At 37.3% G+C, this 23,592-nt stretch overlaps 1 protein-coding gene across 2 annotated transcripts in view; it reads right to left on the bottom strand.

Annotated features, from left to right (window-relative positions):
• Positions 1-2,826: 2,826 nt before the first annotated feature.
• Positions 2,827-23,592, bottom strand: part of LOC139729043 (protein dhs-3-like) — a 29,240-nt gene continuing 8,474 nt past the window's right edge. The window contains exon 5 of one of the 2 annotated variants that reach the window (XM_071639968.1): positions 2,827-2,939. In XM_071639968.1, the coding sequence (XP_071496069.1) occupies positions 2,846-2,939 (94 nt within the window). In that variant the 3' untranslated portion in view covers positions 2,827-2,845. Of the gene's footprint in view, positions 2,940-6,981; positions 7,085-23,592 lie in introns of those variants that run through there. The other variant, XM_071639969.1, reaches the window with a different exon arrangement.

Below are 23,592 nucleotides of genomic sequence, written 5' to 3' on the forward strand. Positions count from 1 at the left end.
GTAGGGTGAATTTCACATTTTTAGTTCTGCGGAATCAATTTACAGATAAGTATTACAAATAACAAGCAAAAATTTGTAGGCCCTACATTTTTGCTTTCGCGTCACATACACAGTGACGGCCATGACATCTTCCGGTAGTAATTTCACACCACTATGTGCTTAGCTGGAGGAAAGAAGCAAATTTGACACAAAATCAACTCATTTGGTCTCCCGCTTGGAGGACACCACTTTGGATGACTTCAGCTATCAGTGTAGTCAATTGTGTCCTTACGATTCTTCATCTCTTATTGTCTACAAATACTTCCAGGTGGACATGTCTTCCTCATTCTTAATCAGATTATTCATATTTTTTTTTTCTCTCTCTCTGTAATATGATTCCTGCGGAAAACTTTCATCATCAGTTGGGGAGATCATACAATAGGAGATTCTGGATTCTACCAACCTTAAGTAGTTTGCTGGCTAGCTTTCGCCCATTCCCGTGGACTTCTTCAAGCCAAGTGATTGCACCGTTTCTCGAGCACTTCCCGCTTGTTTCTTGATCATATTTATCACCAATCTTTGGTCCAGTGATCAGGAAACAAGGAGACAGTGAGAGAGAAATGGGGTAACCACTTGGCCTGACGAAGTCCACAGTAGTGAACAAAAGCTAGCCAGCAAACTACTAAAGGTTGGTAGACGCCTGAATCTCCTATTTACCTGTTGAGGACGAGTCCAGAGTATACTCGGGCAGGTGTCTATGGGAAATGCATGTTGTAGCAAAATCAGTCCGTCCTCGATGGGTCAATTAGATTCCTCTTTGACTACAGAAGGTTGCTGTCCCATCCGGGGACTCTGTGTGAGTGAACTCTCCTTTCAGGTAAATGCTAGCTTGATTACGCATTAGCAGACACAACATCCTTCAAATCTTATAAAAGCATGGAAAAACGATTCCATGACATTTGCTCCTGTGACAATTACTCCCATGAAATATCTGCACGCTAAGCCAAACACAAATTTTACCCACAGACATAACCCTAATCCTGATTCTCACATCAAACTAAACCTAAAATCCTATCACAACACTAACTCTAGCCCGAAGTCCTTGCAGAAAATAAGACCAGAGCAACTGTCACAGCAGCTAATGTTGTGTCATTGTGAGAACATAATTTATGAAGAATTTTATGATGAAATGGGTTAAGTGCCATTTTACAAATTTTAAGGTAAGACCATCATCAGGTGTTGATAGAGCAAGACAAACCCTTTCAAGTGATACCTTATCTCTAACATATCAAGGAATGTTCTTGAAGTGACGATAAACAAATATCCCATATCTTCTTTGCATTTCAACAGCTTCAATCGCAAATAGCTGAAATTAACAAGAATGGAGTTAAGTCATTTTGCAATCAAACTCTTCATATACCTTTCAATAAAGTTCTCAGATGCTTGATCTGAACATGAATTAATGCATGCCCATTGTGCAACATGTTCCTGCAATAATCATATCCTCATATATAAAAATTTCAGTAATAAGAACCATAATAAAACCACAATTGAAAGAGGACTCACACTGACACTGGTCAACAAAATGACAGGTCAAGAGAGAGAGAAAAAATATCACAAATATTGCTCTGATTAGTTTATTGCATGCATCGTAACATACAGAAAGACATAACTTCCAATGAGACCCTTTTCTCCAATTTCAGATAGATTTTACTGATATACGTATAGTCTATCATGAAGATGAGTAAAAGTTTATAAGGTTGTATAGACAAAAGAGAAAAGATCAGAGAGTCATGGATCTTTTCAGTATAACATACAGGTACATATTTTTGATAAATGGTAATTACGGTCACATCACAAACACACAAAATGCAAGTTAGTAAGACAATATTGTGATGACTTCATAACCTCACAACCCTTCTCCTGGTTTCAACAGAAAAGTATTATCAAACCTTTCTTTTTGTCGATGACCTAACAAGCATAACCCAATCTCATTTATGAGTTATCAAACACAGCCCGATCTCATTTACAAAGTCATCTCTGGTGATCAGTGCAACTCAAGAGCAAATTATACAAAAAGGGTGTAACTCCATTGCATGATTTTGTCTCTCTCAGGAAATTTACTAAAGATTTTCACATACACAAGTTGGAGACTTGTGCAGCAATGCTGTTACCTAATCTAATTACAGTGGAACCTCGTTACATAGAGGTTGGATTCATTTAAAAGCCTTCTTACATCAAGGCGATATTGCAGGTCAATATTTCTTTATTTTTTGAGAAACTTCTTTATTTTTATAAGGTTCTTTAACCATATAAACTTCACTTTTTTAACAAAATAATGATTTCATCTGTTTTTCAGTAATCTTATTGTGCAAGAGTTAAGATTCAGTTGTAATACATTAAAGCATATGCCTCTAAGCAAAATATGCCCATAATACAAAATCCTCATCAACATACTTTATTAAGTACTTTTTATGTTCCATATGAATATTACACATTATATCAGTCAACATTTAAATGTTTAAATATATCAGAGTTCTTGAAACCATGATTCTACTCGGCAAACAAACATGGCCAGGAAGGCAAACAGCTGATTTGTGTTGGTTTGTTTTATTTTGTGCTTCAGAAGTGGCCTCTGTCCCAGTACAAAAATGAACGAACTAGTCAGAACAGACTCATTTACTAGATCTAAATTGAGCGAAGGATTGAGGCAGCAACTTTGCTGTAGATCCCAACCTTCTGCCACTATGCTGCATGGACCAAGCTTTCCTAAGCATAGTTCCACGAATCAGGCAACTTATGAAATTTGTAAAGATAGAAACATTCAAAATATATACTGCATTATATCCTGCCACCGTTAAAAGATCTAATCCTGTTTGGCTCTGCCTTGAAATGAATTCATCATGTTTTGGATGTCGTTGTAATCGTAGGCCGCGTGTACAGCTCCCTCATGCCACAAACTGCAGAAAAAAAAGAAGCAGAAGAAAGAAAGAGAAGGGCATTCATTCAAATTAATGATTTTTGCGTTGAGTAACTTATATTGTAACTGATTGACAAATTGCACTTCATCAACATCAATGAATACTGATAATTTTAGTTTTTAGTAGTAGCTATTTTGATTTTAGTTTTTAGTAGTAGAGTTTTTAGTAGCAGCCATTATCAAAAATAAAAAATAAATAAATAGATGAATTAATGGGCATTAACACTCTCTTGATTTTCTTATAGCCATTTTTTTATGGCTGGTTCTGCCTACTATGGCTCCTTCAAAGACATTGTTTATTTGCCGGTTTGCAGTGAAAACTTGGCCTTCAATACCATGTAGTAGTTGACAGAATGCTGGGTAAGTGTAAGATTAATAGTGATCTGCACAAGCCATAAGTTAAACTGAGTGGTTCAGTCCACCATGCATGTACCACAGTTATGCTGCGTACAGCGAATCATGAGTAACCTTTGAACCTGCATGTAAAAACGAGAGAGCACATATGTGCCCATGATCTACTTTCAATGACAGTAAATGGGTTAACATGGCTTTGGGGTTCTAGAGAAGTGGCCTTGACTGCAAAATGATCTACCTCTTTGGGATAAATAGGGGTGGGGGGTGGCAGCCCTCCACTTTTTGGGATAATAAAAAAAAACAACAAAGAAAATTGGAAAAACAAAACAACACGCATGACATTCCAGAGGTTCTGTCCATTCTTCCCATCTAAAGGGGGTGAACCTTTGATCCCCGCATCCCTAACCCTAAAAACAATAATTAAAAAAAAATTCAGCTGTCCCTGTACAAAGGCAGTTCATCAGGTACTTGGAGCAGCAAACTCACCTCATTAAGACTGACAATTGAAATGACAGCCAGCACATGACCACTAATGGCAATGTCACATCATTGTCTCCATAGCAACAATCCTCACCACCAATAGAATTATGCATCATCATAATAACATCAATACAAATATCACCTTTACAGCTAAAAATCAGCAGCATCAATGTCATCTAAAAGGATAACATATCATCACTGCCACTGTTACATATCATGCATTGTATCACTATCACCACCATCAATATCATCATCAGCATTATCATCATTATAATCAGCTATTACAGATACCACTTAACTGTTATCATCGTCATAACCACTGTAACCATCTATCATACTCACACACACACACACACACACACACACACACATATATGTATATATATACACACACATAATACATATAAATAGATGTATATGTATGTATGTATGTACGTACTTATGTATGTATGTATGTATGTATGTATAAAACATATACATACATGTATATATTTACAGGGAAGATCAAAAACTTGTGTGGGTGGCACTATGGCACACATTAGGGATGAGCAACGGCCCAGATAAGATTAACTTACCTGTTAAATGTTAACCAAACTTCAAAGAAGTGACTGAAATAGTCAAGTAGTTTATGATAAATGTGTAGAAAAAAAACAAGAGAGAAACAAGCAAGTTTGATAAAGAAGATCTGTTTGTATTTTCATGATTAGCATGTTGAGATGAACACTGCAAACACTCAAAATCTAAAGGGGAAAATACTTTCATTCAGAAAAAGCCAATCCTCATTTCAGGGCTATAATTATGTTGTGAGACAAACATCTCAAAGAACAGATATTAATGGGACGCACTGAAGGGAAAACATACGAAATTCCTCAAAAATTTAGAGAAATGGATACTCAGTCTCTTACTCAGTAAGAGACTGGTGTGGAAGAAATTGCAAGCAAACATCTACTCATCAAACTAAGGATTTAAACACACACACAAAAATGAAAATCCAAGATCCCCCATGCGCTCGCATGGTATTATTAACAAGAGGAATTAGGAAGAGATTGAGCACCTTACTTTTATATTTCAGTAAGTCATGTATTGTTTGCCAACATGTACCATGTAATTATCAAAGGGAAATGACGCCCAAATATGAATGTGGATTGAGTGAAATGCAGCAATATAAAGTAAAATGCATCAGTGAAGTTTTAAGAAAGTCAGACAATATGTCCAAAAGTTATGACTCTTTAAAGGGATCGTATAGTTTTGATTGAGACCTAATTTCAGGTTTCTAACATTTTCGGTGAGATAATGAGAAACCTCTTATGAAATATAAAAGAGCATGTAATTCTATGAGGAATTCAACATCTATTTGATGAAAATTGGTTTTGAAATGGCTGAGATATCCAAAAAAGAGCAATTCTAATAAAGTGTGGGACCCACACTTTATTACGATCGCTTTGTTTTACTTTGTTTTTGGATGTTTAAGTAATTTCAAACCCGATTTTCATCAAATAAACTTTTAATTCCTCTTAAAATGGTATGTTCTGTACTTTATCATAAGTGTTTTCTTGGTATCTCACAAAAAGTTAAAAGCCCAATTCTCATCTCCACCAATACTGTACTATCCCTTTAAAGTTTTGCGCAGCATTGCTGGATAAGAAGGCAACACAGTTCCTGACATCACCCATGGGCAATGACATGAAGAAAAATAATATACAGAGAATTCCAATAAATTCATTCTGTATGTATTTTGTACGCATTCCCTCCTCTTGATACTGAAACAAGTTGAAGGTATATGATTCCCCCGTTTTCTGAAAGAGATATAAATCAAGTGCTTTCTCATTATGATAGAAAAGTGAAAATATGTTGAAATCTCCTTAATTTTTCTTCGTAGTTGTCCAGGTATGATATCATGAAATATCATAGTCTCCAGCAATGGCAGCACTAAAACTTTACAAATTCATAAGTTTTGAATGGATAGTCCAATTTTCCTAAAACTTCACTGATGTGTTCTACAAATACTGCTGCATCGACCCACTCCACATACATGGGCTTTATTCACCTTTAAGCACGTTTACTTATGACCCATCTTTTGCAAGTGCTTTAATGTGAGTTACCATCCAGTTGGGGAAAGCTTTTTTTTAAAACCTTTTTGTTTGATATAATTTCATATCTTGTTCATATTTGTCTCTGTTTGAAATATACTGTGGTATTTTCTGCAAGCTTTCCTTACTCCAACCTGAAATTTTGTTTGGCAGATACCAATTCAGAGTCCATTTTAATCCATTCTCATCTTTCTGCTCTGCCAGAGGCATCCTGTACTGTACAAATATTCCTGCATATTCCTTCCGAATACACTGTGAGCAATAATAGCGGGAGGCAGTTTAAAATTGAGGTAAATTGGTACAATTCTGGATATCAATGGTACGGTACTACGTGAGGTAAATATGCAATTGATGGTGTTAACATAGGTAGATGAGTTACAGGTACATTTTTAAAAGGTGAGTGAAAACTTGTACACAGTAGAGCTATCTCATAATTAAGTACGAGAATGTACTTGCCGTGGCTTTGAGGCTACACTGTGTTTGTGTTTTGGACTCATGTTATGAGGCTGCTACAAAAACACTGAAGTGTTATGAGCGAGCCACCAGGGGACCGATGGCTCATAGTCCCATCTGAAGGACTTGCGATGTATTCAATGTGTGTTATCTTCGGACACAACAGTTGCTGCTGGGGGACTTGAACCAGGGACCTCAAGTCTGAGAGACGGAGGTCTCGCCCACTGAGCCTCATTATATATGGCCCTGAGCATTTAAACAGCTATGTATTTTGAGGATAAATAAACAGCTGCAAAATGCAGAAGACCCACTTCATTTTGCATCGATAACATTGGTACCTTTATTGACCAAACTTGACCCTAACTCAGAAATCTTACAGGCTGTGACTTTTCGACTTGCCCCCCTCTCCCAAACCCCAAAACAATACAAAACAAAACATAACTACTATGCAGCCCCTGAATGTATCAATGAACAAACAATGAGACATCTAGTTACAATCCTCCACCTCCCCCCCCCCCCCCCCCCTCCCCCAACCCACTGATTTCACTGAGCGACTTTCTTAAGACATGCAGGACACACAGTTAAGTAGCTGATTGTTGATAATTGATGCTGGATGGTATTTGGACACTGGATTTGTCACCAGCGCAGCAGCGATCAGTTTTGTTTGTTCCTTCCGATGAACCCCTCCATGGAAGCATTGCCGTCCGTGCTGTTAACCACAGCCATGAACGCCCACTCATTCCACAAACTGAAAAAAAAAGGAAATACAAAGTAAACTCTTGCAAACACAACAAAAATAATCATACGTGCATATCAATCGGTACCCTTTGTGTTACCCTACCAGATGACCCCTTACAGAAAACACCTAAAATTATAGTTAAATTCCTGACAAGCTATCAATCTCACAAGGTAAGTTCCATTCAATCATTCACTTTGATTTCCACAATAATGCTGAAGTATATATTAGAATTGTGAACATGGCACCAATCTGAATATTAAAAAGAATGTCACACTATGAAATTATACACAGCTTTCTTTGCAATATTCATACCACTTAGAATATTTCAACAATCCTCAGTGGCAAAAAAATTACACCATATTCAAAGTGATCACACTTTTCCTCTCACAAATCTGATGTGGTTGTTACGACTAACAGGTCATATAATATTCCTAAAGGTCTTTACATCCTGATTACTCACAAACTGTATGTGGATTAACTGACATTCCAACAACAAGAACCTGAACAATTTGTCAGATTACATCACAAATTTTTATTATACAGGAGAGGATGCATATGTGCTGTCTAGTTGTGATTTTGGATTGATGAGCAGGCTTAGGCCTACAGCACTACTACAGTAAAGTAAAGTGCACATGTAGATAAGTATAGCAGCTGCAGTCAAGTGAGTTGATAAGTAGAGAAGAAATGCAGTAATGATAAATAGGCCTACAGATTTCATGAAATTCTCCTGTCAAGATGTTTTCATTGCAACTGATTGACGAATTGCTCTACATCGACATGAATAAGCACTGAATTGATCAGAGTTTTAGTAGTAGCCATGATAAAAAATCATGGGCATACATACTCGAGCAGGATTCGAACGCCTGTCAGGAGATCAGGAGGTCGTAGGTTCGAATCCTGCTCGAGTATGTACACCCATGATTTTTTATCATGGCTACTACTAAAACACTGATCAATTCAGTGCTTATTTATGTCATTGTAGGGCAAATTTGTCAATCAGTTGCAAAGGCCTACAGAAGTATTCAAAGACACAAACCCATGTACAAGAGCAGTAGTACGTATGTCACTTCCATTTAAACTCCTGCTTTTTCCCATGATTTACATGCCTCCAGCATGCCTTGTTGAAGAGGAAATGGTATCAAAGCATTTCCTCAGTCTTACAAGGATCTAGAATTGTCTTTTATTCATTTTGTGATACAAAGCCAATGACATTCTCAAACCATTTTTTTTTTTTGACAAGCGTGCAATCACAAATTTCTATGTATGTGAATGTAATTTGGATGAGGTCGCAGCAGATTTTCTTTTTTTTATTGGCAAGTTGAGCATGACTACATTGAATGTCAGATGCTGATTTGTTGTTTTATATACTTTATCTATCTATCCATTTTACCTATTTATCTATCAATACATCAATCTAATTATTTACATCTATATATGCATAAAAAGGTTTCATTTAAATGGGTAGCATCCACTCAAATGTTACAATTTTTGCTGAGAAAAAAAAAGGTTTTGAGCTCAGATTAAATTGTGTCTTCTTGTTACCAGGTGACAGTTTCAAATAACAAAATATTAATCAATATATGACATAAGATGTGGAAGAAAGAACTATCTATAGAAGACTTTTTATCTCTTAATATGCCAAGAGCTTTGACATTTGATGTGCCAAAGAAATTGCATCAAACCTGGAAAGTTACAACCATGTAAGCACTGACAAAAAGTGACAGAGCTGTGAAATTTGAGAACAAAGCAGTAATCTTTCTTTTCATTTCTTTCTGGTGATGCATACATGTTATGCAAAAAAAAAATCAAAATTACATAAATTAGGAGGATGAATTGAATCGATCTTACCTGCCATCATGAATTTGAGTCAGATCGCTGCACTACGTGATGGTATGAAAAGGTAGGACAAACTCACCAACGGTCGCGCTGCCACTTCACAGGACAGCTCAACACAGAAAGCAGCATGGACTTTTTTTTTTTGTTTGTTTTGTGAAGATACCTCTCTGTAATTCATGCACATCCCTCCACGCACTCATTCAAGACTTCTCCATTCACATGAAGATGAATGCTGTTGAGCTTATGTTTAAAAAAATCATTGACTGTGAATTCATCCCTGAGCTCATATCAAACGGTCAGTGATATGAGAGCATGATATCCTTTCAGAAATTTGGTGCATGCTGGGAATGAAAAATAGAGCAAGAAATGATTTCAACAAAACTCAGCACAAGTTTGTATGTCCACACAATGGGCCATATTCACATAATGAAAATGTAGGAGAACAAAAAATGGACTTTTGAAAGGAATATTCTCAGATGAGCAACTCCCCCTGACCTTCTCCTTCCAGAGAAATAACATTTCTCTAATGGTTGAATTGTTTCAAAGACAACAACAAGAACAACAAGAACAACAACAACAACAACAACACAACATCATCCACTACAACACCGCCACCATCACCAACAACAGTCACAATGAAAAACAGAATCTTCTGTTTATAAACTTGGATTAGAGAAAGGGGCTGGTGGCATTATATCCATCCTTTGAGAGGGTATGCAGTCTCCTCTGCCCACAAGTTAAGACCATCAGAGTTGACCTGTTCAGATCTCATTTTGAAGAAGAAAAAAGTGACCACACCCAATGATTCATCACTGGCACTGACTGATGGAAGGATGCAGAGATGGAAGAAAGCAGAAATAGTCAGTGGAGGAAGAGGAGTAGGAAAAGGAGGAGGAAAGGCGGAATAGAAGGAGGAAGGGAGAATGAGTAGCAGAGGAAGAGAAGGGGGAGAAAATCAAAGAAGAGGTGTAATGAGAAGAAAGAGGAGACAGAGGAGGACAAGGAGGAGAAGAAGGATAGAAGAATGAAGAGGGGGAGGAATAGGAGGAGGAAAGGAAAGAAGTGGAGGGAAGACGGAAGGATGATGAAAGGATGAAAAGGGGAGGAATAGGAGGAGGTAAAGATGGAGTAGGAGGGAGGATGAGTGGCAGAGGAAGGGGAGAAAAATAAAGAAGAAGTAGATGAACAGAAGGGAGATGAGGCAGAGGAGGGCAAGAAGGAGGAAAAGAAGGATGGAAGAATGAAGAGGGAGAGGAAAAGGGGGAGGAAGGAAAAGAAGGAACAAAGGAGGGGGAGTAGGAGATGGAGATGGAGAAGGAAAAGAAAAAAAGGAAGAAAGGAGATGAGGAGAAAGAAGAATAGGAGAAGGAGCTGCCAACTTTAGACATAAAAGAACAGACAAAATGAAGACTTTCTTTGAGTACAAAATGTGCTTCTCTCTACGCACAAACATTTATTTCTCCTGAAGACATATAGTACCACAGTTCACACTAAGATATATATTTGCATCAACTGATTTTTAAAAGAATATCTGAGTTTGAATAAATGTTTTATGCTTTGTTATTGGTACAGAAAAAAAATGTTATTGATCAAAATAAAAAAAATCTTTTAATCCCCCCCCCCCCCAAAAAAAAGGAAAAAAAAATACACACATCAGGGCTGCACACTGGCGCCGGTCCGACGGTCAAAGACCGGTAAAAGTCACTGTCGGACCGGTAACTTTTCAGGAAATCCACAAGTTACCGGTCCGACATGACCAGTAAAAAAAAACAAAAAACATTGGTGGGGTCAGTAGAAAGGAAAAGAGCAGCCCCGATCAGGGAGAAACAGAATGCAAGATATCGCACTGTTCAACAAGTTTTATGTAAGTTTTCGTTTATGTCTACCGGTGCAATTTGTACAGTAAACATAGTTTTTAGCACTAGCAGTGGACCAGTTACATTCGCGCTCGCTTGCGCATTTGGCGCTGCTCACGCACTGCCATGCAATGCAATACATGCAAAGCACACGATGCAAAGCATGTACAGTGTAACTGCTTCTCGTTTGCTTGCGATCGGCGGTCATGCCAGACAAGAAGCATTGAAAGAAGCGCACGCATTTCTAGGTCATTTTACTCATGATTTTTTAACGCAAGATCGATCTGATCCCGGCTTCGCAGCAGCGTGGCAGTCACGTTAGAACTAATTTACTTGTGTCGATTTTTAGAAAAAGTAAAAACACATTCGATATTCGGCGATACAGTAAATGGATCTGATTGCGTTTATTTTCATTTTGCACAGTCATTTCACAAATTAATATTTTCATTCGCTCAGAATGTTCTCATAACGAAGATAGGCGCAAAAAGGATCACGAAATCGGCCCTTCCGTGTACTTTTTAAGAACGCATGCACAAAATGTGAAGAGATAATACTAGGGAGAAAAAAAAAATCATGAAATCATGGCAGTCCCGCTTACATATTTCAGGTAGAAATCGTCCCAAAAAGGATCATGAATTCGACCGGCCGCGTCGTATCTTCCAAAAGATTATGTACGAAATGCGAAGAGATTATAGAGGAGAAAAAGAAAAAAATAAAGGACACATTTTGGTGAGTGCATCATAAACGATTACAGCCGAATAACAATTCATGATTTCAACGAAATCCCGTTGAAATTTGAGGAAATAATAGGCGCAAAAAAAGGATCTTGAATTCAGTCCTGCATGCTGTCTTGGTTATCAAAAACGCATACACAAATGCGACCGGGAGATTATCGGGAGAAAAATAAAAAAGACATTTTTACCCTTCTGGTGCGTGTATTACAAAAGATTACATCCGAAGTAATTCATGAAATCGCCACAATCCCGCTGATATTTGAGGTAGAAATAGGCGCAAAAAGGATCGTGAATTCGGCCGTGTCGTATACCTTGTAGATAAGAACGCATGTACGAAATGGGAAAAGATTAGCGGGAGAAAAATAAAGGACACATTTTCACCCCTTTTGGCGCTTGCATCATATAAATTACAGCCGAATAGTAATTCATGCAAATTTCGCAATCCCGTTGGAATTTGAGTAAACAATAATAGGCGCAAAAAGAATGTCGAATTCGGCCCTGCATGCAATGCATAATTTTGAAAACGTCAAATACTAAGAAACTATTGGGAGAAAAATAAAGAACGCATTTTCAACCCTTCTGGTGAATGTATCACAAAAGATTACAGCCGAAATAATTAATGACATATCGCAATCCCGCTGATATTTGATGTAGAAATAGGCGCTAAAAGGACCGTGAATTTGGCCGTGACGTATAGGCATGTACGCAATGCGAAGTGATTATTGGGTGAAAAATGCAGCACACATTTTCAACCCCTTTTGGCCCGTGCATCATAAAGATTACAGAGCCGAGTGATAATTCATAAAATCATCTCAATCCCGTTGAAGTTTGAGGAAACGATAGGCGCAAAAGAATCATGATTTTTGGCCGTGTCGTGTATCTTTTAAGAACGCATTTACAAAATGCGAAGAGTTTATCGGGGAAAAATAAAGGACACATTTTCAACCCCTTTTGGCGCGTGTATCATAAAAGATTGCATCCGAAGTCATACATGAACTCATCGCAATCCCGCTGATATTTGAGGTAGAAATAGGTGCAAGAAGGATCGTGAATTCGGCCATGTCGTATATCTTTCCAGAACGCATGTACGGAATGCGAAGAGATTATGGGGAGAAAAATAAAGAACGCATTTTCAACCAATCTAGCTGGTGCGTGCATCACAAAAGATTACATCTGAAGTAATTTATGAAATTGCCACAATTCGTCTGATATTTAATGTAGAAATAGGCGATAAAAGGATCGTGAATTCGGCCGTGTCGTATACGCATGTACGAAATGCGAAGAGATTATTGGGAGAAAAATACAGGACACATTTTCAACCCCTTTTGGCCCGTGCATCATAAAGATTACGGCCGAATAATAATTCATGAAATCATCGCAATCCCGTTGAAGTTTGAGGAAACAATAGGCGCAAAAAGAATCATGATTTTTGGCCGTGTCGTATATCTGTTTAGAACGCATTACGAAATGCGAAGAGTTTATCCGGGAAAAATAAAGGACACATTTTCAACCCATTTTGGCGCGTTTATCATAAAAGATTACTGCCTAAGTTATTCATGAAATCATCGCAATCCCGCTGATATTTGAGGTAGAAATAGGCGCAAAAATGATCGTGAATTCGGCCGTGTCGTAGAACGCATGTATACGGAATGCGAAGAGATTATGGGGAGAAAAATAAAGAACGCATTTTCAACCATTCTTGCCGGTGCGTGCATCACAAAAAGTTACATCCGAAGTAATACGTGAAATTGCCACAATTCCGCTGATATTTGAGGTAGAAATAGGCACAAAAAGTATCATGAATTCGGCTGTGTGGAACATCTGTAAGAACGCACTTACGAAATTCGAAGAGTTTATTGGGAAAAAATAAAGGACACATTTTCAACCCCTTTTGGCGCGTGCATCATAAAAGATTACAGCCAAAGTAATTTATGAAATCGTCACAATCCCGCTGATATTTGAGGTAGAAATAGGCGAAAAAAGTATCATGAATTCGGCCATGTGGTGCATCTTTTTAAGAACGCACTTACGAAATTTGAAGAGTTTGTCGGGAAAAAATAAAGGACACATTTTCAATCTCTTTTGGTGCTTGCATCAGAAAATATTACAGCCGAAGTAATTTATGAAATCGTCACAATCCCGCTAATATTTGAGGTGGAAATGGGCGCAAAAAGGATTGCGAATTCGGCCCTGCATGTTGTGTACCGTTCAAGAATGCACGCACAAATGCGAATAGATTATCGGGAGAAAAATAAAGAACCCCTTGTAGCGTGTGCATCAGAAAATATCACAGCTAAAATAATTCATTAAATTGTCGCAATCCAACTGACCACCAAGAGCAGGTTACGCAGCAAGTTCGCGTGCCGATGTTTAGAAAAAGTCACAAACGCATTTGATACAATCTGATTTTGTTCATTATCATTTTACACTGTAATTCACAAACAAACATTCTATTTTTTCCTATCTTTTTTTAAATTTTTTTTGTGCAATAAATAATGCAAGTTTAAAAAAAAAAAATTAATCTGTAAAATGTACATGGGTGGGGGGGGGGGTACGTCCATAAAAAAACAAGAAAATACGTTTGCAAGTCATTTAATGTTTTTTTAGGTTGTTGTTGTTGACCGGTACATTTTCTGTTCGGACCGGCAAAAATGGTAAAACGGGGCATTTACCGGTCCGACAGAGACAGGTTGGACCGGCAGAAAAAATGGGTTAGTGTGCAGCCCTGCACACACACAGCAAATGAAGAGAAAGTGACCAAACTTTTCTAACAGTGGCTAGACATCGGATGCCTGTACACCAGAACACAAAACACCACATCCATACTGTGTAAGACAAATGCCTTGAGTAAGATAAAAGACAGCAACTAAATACGTTATACACTTCCAATATAGTATGTTTACATCTCAATGTGATATATCAGGATACGACAGATACTTGGATCCATCACTGGATTATTTTTTTTTTGTAGAAAAAAATTAAAAGAACATAAAAAATGCTATTAAATCATATGTACAAATGGAAAGCAAAGGTCAATATTTTCTCCTTTCAGAATGTAGTGTAATATAATTTAGTAATATTTGTGTTTTGTAAGCAATCCCAGTGACATTCAATGCATATGAATCAAACAAATATCAACATGTTCCTCCTGATGTTTTAGAGGCATTAAAGATGTTGACAATGCTCTGATCATTGATCAAGCATTGATGTTCTTAACCCATATTGGCTGGTTGTGATTACAGTTTATATGCTGTTGGTGCCCGAGGCTATTTCAGGCACATTCACTTAATCATACTCTCTCAACTTCAAATTGAGAAGAAAACTATGGAAAACTATGTATCAACTAAAGGAAAAATAAATGGTCTTCAATATGAAATATAAATCAGGGTCCTCTGATGAATTCTTTGACATCACATAATATGCCTTTATATATATGTCTTATTGTTTGTAAGGCTGTTTGTTTCTGTTATCTGTTGTTTTATGGAAGTGCTAAATAAACCTCAATCAATCAATCAATCACACAATATAAATATTTGCATTATGAAATACACATTTATGAACAATCATATTGCTTATTCACAAGAAACTACTTAAGAAATATATAAATAGTCTGTGTACGGAAAAGCAATCGTCATTTTTTAAATGTTCATGATGTAAGCTTTCCAATGGTATATAACTCACAGCGTATAATACTTACAAATATAAAGAAATATTGAATGGAAATCGACTGACAGCTATAGGTTAGTGTGGTCTGATGCATAAACCTATGGATGTGACTACAGTAAAGTACATGTATGTGCACGACTTTGTTCCATCTCATATACAGCTGTAGATGTAGAACTATTCCATCAGCATTTTAACTTCAAAAGTAAATGCCAATCCAAACAACAGTGACAGGAAGCAATGCAAGGGACTGTGGGACGTTAGGTCAGAGTTCACAGGTAAAAAAAAAAAAACCCTCTATAAACGGCATCATCATGGTAAAAGTTATTTCTGTTACATATTATACCACAGATCGGTATTTGCAGTGCTTGCAAAACTACTGGATATCCTATTGATCAGAAGACATGGGTTAATGAGATTGTGAGGTAGAAGTAAATCTTGCAGGAAAAAAAATCACCTTCTTCTCTTTTTCTTTTTAATATTTTCATGCTTTCCCAGGAAGGCAGATTTCACACAATGACCCATTTCCTATTTCTTGGAAAACTGGGAATACAAACAAAAACTCACACTAGAGAAGCACTCTGAGAGCGCAGACCTCCACCAAGCAGCTTACTTCCACCACTGATCTTGTTCTTTCATAGAGATCAGTGATTTCCACCCATACATATGCATGCTGATAATCGCCTGATTTCCCAATATAGAAGCCTTTTGTTACATCATCAACTTCAAGCTGCCCGGCGCGCCTCACCCCAGCAGAAACTAGAGCATGCACTTTAGTGCGCATATGAAAACCTCAAAAATGCGCAGCTTGAATTCCCAAGTTCATTGACCCTACCTGCCAAAATATCAAAAATCCTTCATAAAATCCACAAAAATTTCCAGATCACTACCAAAATTTAATCATCTGTTCCTTGTGTCATTCCAAACCTTTCCTGCAAGTTTCATCCAAATCCATTTGCAACTTTTTGAGTCATTTTGCACACGGCCAAACAAACAAACAAACCACCGATAATGAAAACATAACCTCCTTCCTTGGCGGAGGTAACAAACAAAAATAGATAAATTCTGAGGACTTTTCACCTCTATCAATATATTCTGACATGGTTACTGTTATTCACGTGCTGGTAAGATCATAACTGAAGTAACTTGGGTTTTATTGCTGTGGTCCGACTGTAAGCTTCTTCAGTCCTGCTTCTTCCTTCCGACAAATGTTTCCATTGCGCTGTTGGTCCCGCTGGCATTATTGAGGGCCAAAACAGCATACTCGTTGAAGAGACTGTCGTGAGGGGAACAAAGAGAAGACGGGCCCATGAAATGAGTCTGCATCAGCCACTAGTTTATGTCACAAGTGAATCATTCTTCAGTAATCCCGTTTGACAAATACCTGAGAGACTTGATGACTTTATATGTACCACTCTGAGTTTTAAAGGTACAGTTTACCTTCGGGATTAGTAATTCAAAAAATGTTCGAGATATCACATTTAATGCATATGTGTAGGTCAGTTGTATCACAAAACATCCTACCATGTGAAACTTTTGCAATGAAGCCTAAAATATTAAGCAAATAATCAACGTTGGTGAAGGTGATGGGACAAACTATCACTTCCGAGGCAATCTGGATGTAGCTATCTTTCCGAAGCGCAGCTGAGGAAAGATAGCGTACACATTCAGATCGCCGAGGAAGTGATAGTTTGTCTCATTGCCTGTAACTAAAAGTTGATTATTTGCTTTATATTCCACATCTAGGGTCCTAGAAATTCCCATTTTATTCCACATCTGAAACCGTTTTAGCTGTCTTTAGGTATCCTTAGGGCTTATGCTACGTGTGCGCGTAGATGACAAAACAATGAATTTGCTGCGTGTACCGCGCGGCACCGAAGTGAAAGTGTGTTACACTGTGTACTATCAAGTAACCTAAGTCACATGATAGTCCACAGTGCAACGCACTTTTATTTCGCGCGTACTCATCTTGCGTTAGGACTGTGTGGACTGTGTGGAGATCAGCGAAACAAAAAGGACTATCAACATAGAGTGTAACAAACTTTTCTTCCCAGGTGATGTGATGGGCAAAACTACGCTTGATCACGTGATCAGCTCTGGACCAATCCTATTGCAACATTCTTAGTATGTGGAATATAAAAGGAGATATCACTATTTTTCTCATTAAACCATAACTGTAGACGGCTTAGTCTGGAAACATTTCTAATATAACTATTGTTCACATTTTGTATATTCAACAGCACTTAACATCGATTACACTGGTTCAAATTATTACATCGGTTGTATCTATCCCTACCTCACATTTCAGAACTAGTTTGAAGCACTAATGCTGGGGTTTTGTTTCATCTGCAAATGGTAAATTATGCCTTTAACCCTAATCAGGCTGGGCTTTTTTGGCTATGCTATATCTGGGGGGCGGATTCCGCCCCCCCTTCAGATCTCGCCTATGGAACGCGTGATCGCGCCGAAAATCGGCACACGCGACGCCCGCGATGTATACTATCAAAATGTATGGTTGCTTTCTCCGAAAAAATTTTTCTTATATATTACATTAATTAATTATTGTAATTTATGCATAAAATCAGTTTTGGGCTCTAAATCACTTATTAATGCTCTAATTAAGCTAATTTCTTTTTAAAAATGTTTCTTGTATCGTTCTCCTGAGACATGGGACAAAAAAAAAATCTGTATCGAACTTAATTTCTTATGTATTTGATTGTTTTTTGAATTTCTTATGTATTTCTGTGTTTTTTGGCCTTTTGTTTTTGGGCCAAAATTTGTCACAGACATTTTTCGAAGCTTTATTATGCGAAAATAAATTAATTTCGTCCATTCTAAGTCAAGATATGAATTTTTGTGTGAATTAATTGAAAAAACACAATTTGCATTGGATTTGTACACAAAATCACGTTTTGGGGCAATTTTGGGGTTGACAAATTTTTTTCGAACGGGCGTCGCGTCAAAACGGTATGCGCGGGCGCAACAATTTTGGTCTCAAAAGTTGCACGATACTTGAAAGAAAAAAGTCATGAAACATCGCGGCGGGAGCTTATCGCGCTGCGAAGATATTGCGTGAAACGTCGAGGCTGATCAGCCTGATTAGGGTTAAGGGATGGTACAGTTTTGGTAGAGACCTGGCTTCAGGTTTCTAACTTTTTGGTGAGATAAGGAGAAACCTCTTATGAAATGTGAAAGAGCATGTAATTCCAGGAGGAATTCAACATTTATTTGATAAAAATTGGTTTGAAATGGCTGAGATATCCAAAATAAAGCAATCCTAAGAAAAGGTGGGACCCACCTTTTATTAGGATCACTTTGTTTCAATTCGTTTTGGGATACTGCACCCATTTCAGACCTGATTTTCACCAACAAAACTCTGAATTCCTCTTAGAATTGCATGCTCTCCAACATTTCATGGAGGGGTTTCTAAGTATCTCGCAAAAAGTTAAAAGCTGAAACCTCATCTCAACCATTACTATACCATCCCTTTAAGTTGACTTTGACAAACAGAGAAAAGTCAAACAGAGAATGCAGGAAAAACTTACAGAATTTATACAAATCACTCATTTTCAAAGATGAGTAATATTGCCTAAAAAATCTAATACATGCATGTTATATTATGGGATAATGTCACTCCCTCACACTCTGTCCTGTTTTGTCTGAAGTTATCTTATTTTTAAAAAGTTAAATAAAAGAAAACATGAAAAAACAAAAACATGCATCCTGTAGACCAATTCATTGAAGTATCATTGTATTTCAACTTAATTAAACATGACATCTTTGTTCATTTAAAATTTTTTGTTTTGATACAGATCAAAAGTGTATTCAAAAGGCATTATGTGTCACAGTCTGCTGAATGAATCATTTCGATAAATTAAAATGAGAAGAGCAATGAGCTATTGCTACTGTGAGTGCAGCTGAATTTTAATCGGCAAGTCTGAGATATAATGTGTCAGATTGAAGATTTGAGGAAATTTCAGTGGGGTGGATTGGTGTGGAGAAAAGAGGGAGGTGTATTTGTATGATTATATTCAGGCCTAAAAGTCAACTGAATTTAAAGGGAGGGTACAGTGTTGGTGGAGCTGAGGATTTGGCTTTTAACTTTTTGCGAGATACCAAGAAACCACTTATGAAATGGTACAGAGCATGCCATTCTAAGAGGAATTCAAAGTTTATTTGATGAAAATCGGTTTTGGACTGGCCGAGACATCCAAAAACAAAGTAAAACAAAGCGATCAATATGGGTCCCATATTTTATTAGTATTGCTCTGTCTTGGGTATCTCGGCCATTTCATAACCAATTTTCATTAAATACACATTGAATTCCTCTTGGAATTACATGCTCTTTCATATGTCATAAGAAGTTTCTCATTATCTCACGCAAAAATGTTAAAAACCTGAAGTTAGGTCTCAACCAAAACTATTCCAGCCCTTTAATGTTTCATACAAGAAAAGATACGTCTTAATTACGGGTGTTGAGTTTTCAATGCTTACTGCTGCAAGGCAAGTCAGGGATGGAATATACTTCCCACTCTGATACAATACAATGTAGGTACATTCATGCATATAATGTTATCTACTGCTGGACATAATACAAGCAATATTTATTCAAAATGGTACGGTGGTTAAGGATATATATAGTAGATGTGGTAGGTATATTGTATATATGCATGCAAGCATAAATGGTAATACATACATGGTCATCGTGACTAGTTTGTGAGCATTATTTTAAGTAAGTTTGACAGATATGCTAAGAGTTGAGATATTATTAGAGAACTCTGCAAGAGCTTGTTTTTGCTTTTGTTTTTTGTTTTGCCACTCCCTCAATGTTACAATTTTTCTGCGGGATACTGCCCATTATTGTCATTAAAGGACAAGTTCACCTTCATAAACATAAGGATCGAGAACATGCAACAATATTAGTAGAACACATCAGTGAAAGTTTGAGGAAAATTGGACAATCGATGCAAAAGTTATGAATTTTTTAAATTTTTGTGTTGGAACCGCTGGATGAGGAGACTACTACAGCTTGTGAGTCATATGCGTACAACAGTATAAAGAAAATATAACAGAAAATTCAACATATTTTCACTTTTTTCGCATAATAAAAGAGCACTTGACTTGCCTCTTTCTAAAGGCAGGGGGAATAATATTACCCATAACATTTGTCGGTAACGATTCAGGGGAATGTGTACTTTTTTCAAAAGATGGAATTTTGTGAAATTCTCTTTATATTTTCCTTATATTGTTGTACGCATGTGACATCTAAGTTGTTCATACACTGCAGTAGTCTTCTCATCCAGCGGGTACTGTACAAAAACTTCAAAAATTCATAACTTTTGAACGGATTGTCTGATTTTCCTCAAACTTTCAATGATGCGCTCTACTAATATTGCTACATTCTCTCAATCCTTATGTTTATGAAGGTGAACTTGTCCTTTAATGTCATCAATATAATTATCATCAGCATTGTCAATGTCATTGTCACTATCATTATAATCTTTTTATAACCTTCAGTTTTAATCTGGTCAGTATGATTATCATTATCATATATTAGGAGCACAAGTTGTATCATTATCAGTAGTGCATATACCCATACAATAATTCTGTCCTACAGATTTGACGAAAAGGATAACTTAATCTCAAGAGCGAATAAAAGAACCATGTAACATTCATACAAAAAATACAGATTTAAAAAAATAGAGACAAAAAAGGTTTCAACAGTACTCAATTTTATGTGGAACGGGCGGGGCTGCCGTGGTTTGCATAAAGTCATATCTAGTGACTACAGTCCACACACTTTACTCCCTAATTCTAGCATTCCACATAAGGGCTTCTATCCTCTTGTAGGATTTTATCATTCTGGGCTCTTTGGGTATAAGTAACCTTCAGAGATATTTATTAACCAAACTCAACAATCTCAATGAATCAATTTGCTATAATATTATTCCATCTCCTCGGGGATAGTATTCAATGTGAATATTGCAGCAAATATGAGGGCAAAACAAATACTTCCTGCTCCAAATCATAGGGTATTTATTGTAATATCATTCCTCCTTCAAGAACAAGGGATATGACAAAGGTCAAAGATTTGTGACACCCCAAACTCTTACTATGGAAAGTACGTGCCAACATCACTGAATCTGTGTGCAGGAAAGGCATAGGATAAATCCCTTTGTTTATTCAGAAGAGACAGATAGAAAATAATGTGTAAAGGAATGACATCACCAAGTACAAGAAAAATCTATCGAGTTGTAACATGATAATATTAATAGATACGTCTATGAAAAGAAAGAAAGAAAGAAACTCACCTTTGAATTAAAAAATGGCCGAACAGAAGATGAACTTGTGAGGGTGCAGCTGAACTGGGCAGGCAAGTGCCCTTGCTATTACATTTGAGAGCTCAGTTATTGTTTGTTTTTTTCCCAAGCTGAAATGCAAGCTGATGAGCCGAGCGAATGGGAAATGTGTTACGTTGCTAGGCAACATGTTCGCAGTGACATGAAGAAAAAAAAAGTGACGGCAGCTGCAGTGGTGGCAGCAGCAGCAATAGTAGTAGAAGTAGCAGGGGACGGTTGTGGCGGATACTCCTTTAAGTGGCGAGTAGTAAAGAAAGCACTGCTTCACAGGGAAAGTAAATGTTTGCAAACCTTTACCCTCATAGTTTCCTACAATGAAATGCAGATAAAGTCTCCCTGCCGGCATAGTAAATATGAACTTATGCAAACACTTTACACAATTCTTCATTATTTTCACTACCTTAAAAGACAAACAAACCCCAAAATCCTGTAACAGGATGAGGGCAACAAATACTAGGAAGTTTAGATCTTTTAATTTCAAACTCATAAGATCCATTCTATACTGTGTCCATTTGGTACAGTGAAGTGCAAGCAATAAAGTAGAGGGCCACAAAAGCCATCTTATGTAAAAATGGTATCAGCTCATTCTTCTTTTCCTGGTTTTCATGTAAACAGGCTAAGACATTCACACCAAACAGACAGACAGACAGACAGACACACACACACACACACACACACACACAAAGACACATACAAAGACAGACAGATAGACATATAATGCACATTCAAACACAAACACAGATACACACGTGCATACATGTACAGCCTAAAATACAGACAAAGACACACACATACACGCACACACACACAGAGCTAGCAGTATCAATGGACTGCTTATTTCAACTTTACAGTTCTGACAATTGCTCTTTTATATCACACTGCCAGTGTAAGAAATTTGTGACCCGCTACAACAAAAGGATCTGTAAGTCGTCGGAGGACAATTTTCTGAAAATGGCATGAGATTATTCCCTTACTCTTCTACTTTAATTTCATATATAGCGCAGCTCATAAGAGTACTCGATTGCGGAGATATCGATGGTTTTATTAGCGCATGTTAAGTGGTTGTGGAAATTAGAATTTTGAGAAAAACGACTTCAAAGGTTTCCTTCCGACGCTATCGTGATCAAGGGCTGGCGAGACATTTTCACCGCTTAACAATAGAAGGTATGCTCCACGCGACCTCCGCAATGTTCATTCAAGCTTAGCACCAGCGGTCTACGCACGACCAATCAGTAATCAGGGTGCCACGCACTGACCAATAAGATCACTCCCTCATTGCTAGGGGCGGAGTCTTGGTACGGCGCTAAATCCAAATCTTCGGACACGTTTCTGTTACGTTGAAAGTCCGAAAATCATGGCCCAGAAAAATGCTGATTTCTTGCCTTTCCTTTGATCATTTAGCTTCGAAATTTCGCCAGATGATAGACAAAACATTAGGCTACAAAATTATGCCAAAAGCAGAAATCCGATTGTTTTGACGAATTTTGATGATGTGACTTCAAACTCAATTTTCTCGGCTCAGCCGCCAGCGACTTTAGGATCCTTTTGTTGTAGTGGGTCACATTTGTCCCCACAAAAAAATAATGTTCACTCTTTTATCTTGCAGCATCAGATAATGTCGGTACAAACATACAACAAGTATATCGTGAAGCATGATTAACTCATCTTACAGCTTTAGAACAAATAATTTGCTACGTTTGCACGCCCAACTCAGACGATTTCTTTTTCATATGTGTTTGCAGCACTAAGCCAATATAGAATAGTCACACATTATTTTCATGACTCGTGTTATGATGTTAAAGGCTACACTGCAACTACAAAGAAAAAAGGAGCTATTTTTTCTTTTCACTCTGTGAGTTAAGGTAAAGAAGTTGTAGTCAAATAGTAGCCATTGTTGTTTGCCCTTTGACAATGAGAAATCAAAATTTGATGTCTTTTTGCAATCATATCTTGCATGGAGTGCATTGAAAAATGAGGTATGATTTTAAAGAGCAAGCCATGTATGGAAATGACGAAAGAATAAAAAAAAAAAAAACGAAAGAAAGAAAACCCACAAACTAAAAACAGAT

The sequence above is a fragment of the Diadema antillarum genome, unplaced genomic scaffold, assembly GCF_040938485.1.
Source record: "Diadema antillarum isolate AM-2024a unplaced genomic scaffold, OU_Dant_1.0 seq00000217_RagTag, whole genome shotgun sequence".
Classification (NCBI taxonomy): domain Eukaryota; kingdom Metazoa; phylum Echinodermata; class Echinoidea; order Diadematoida; family Diadematidae; genus Diadema; species Diadema antillarum.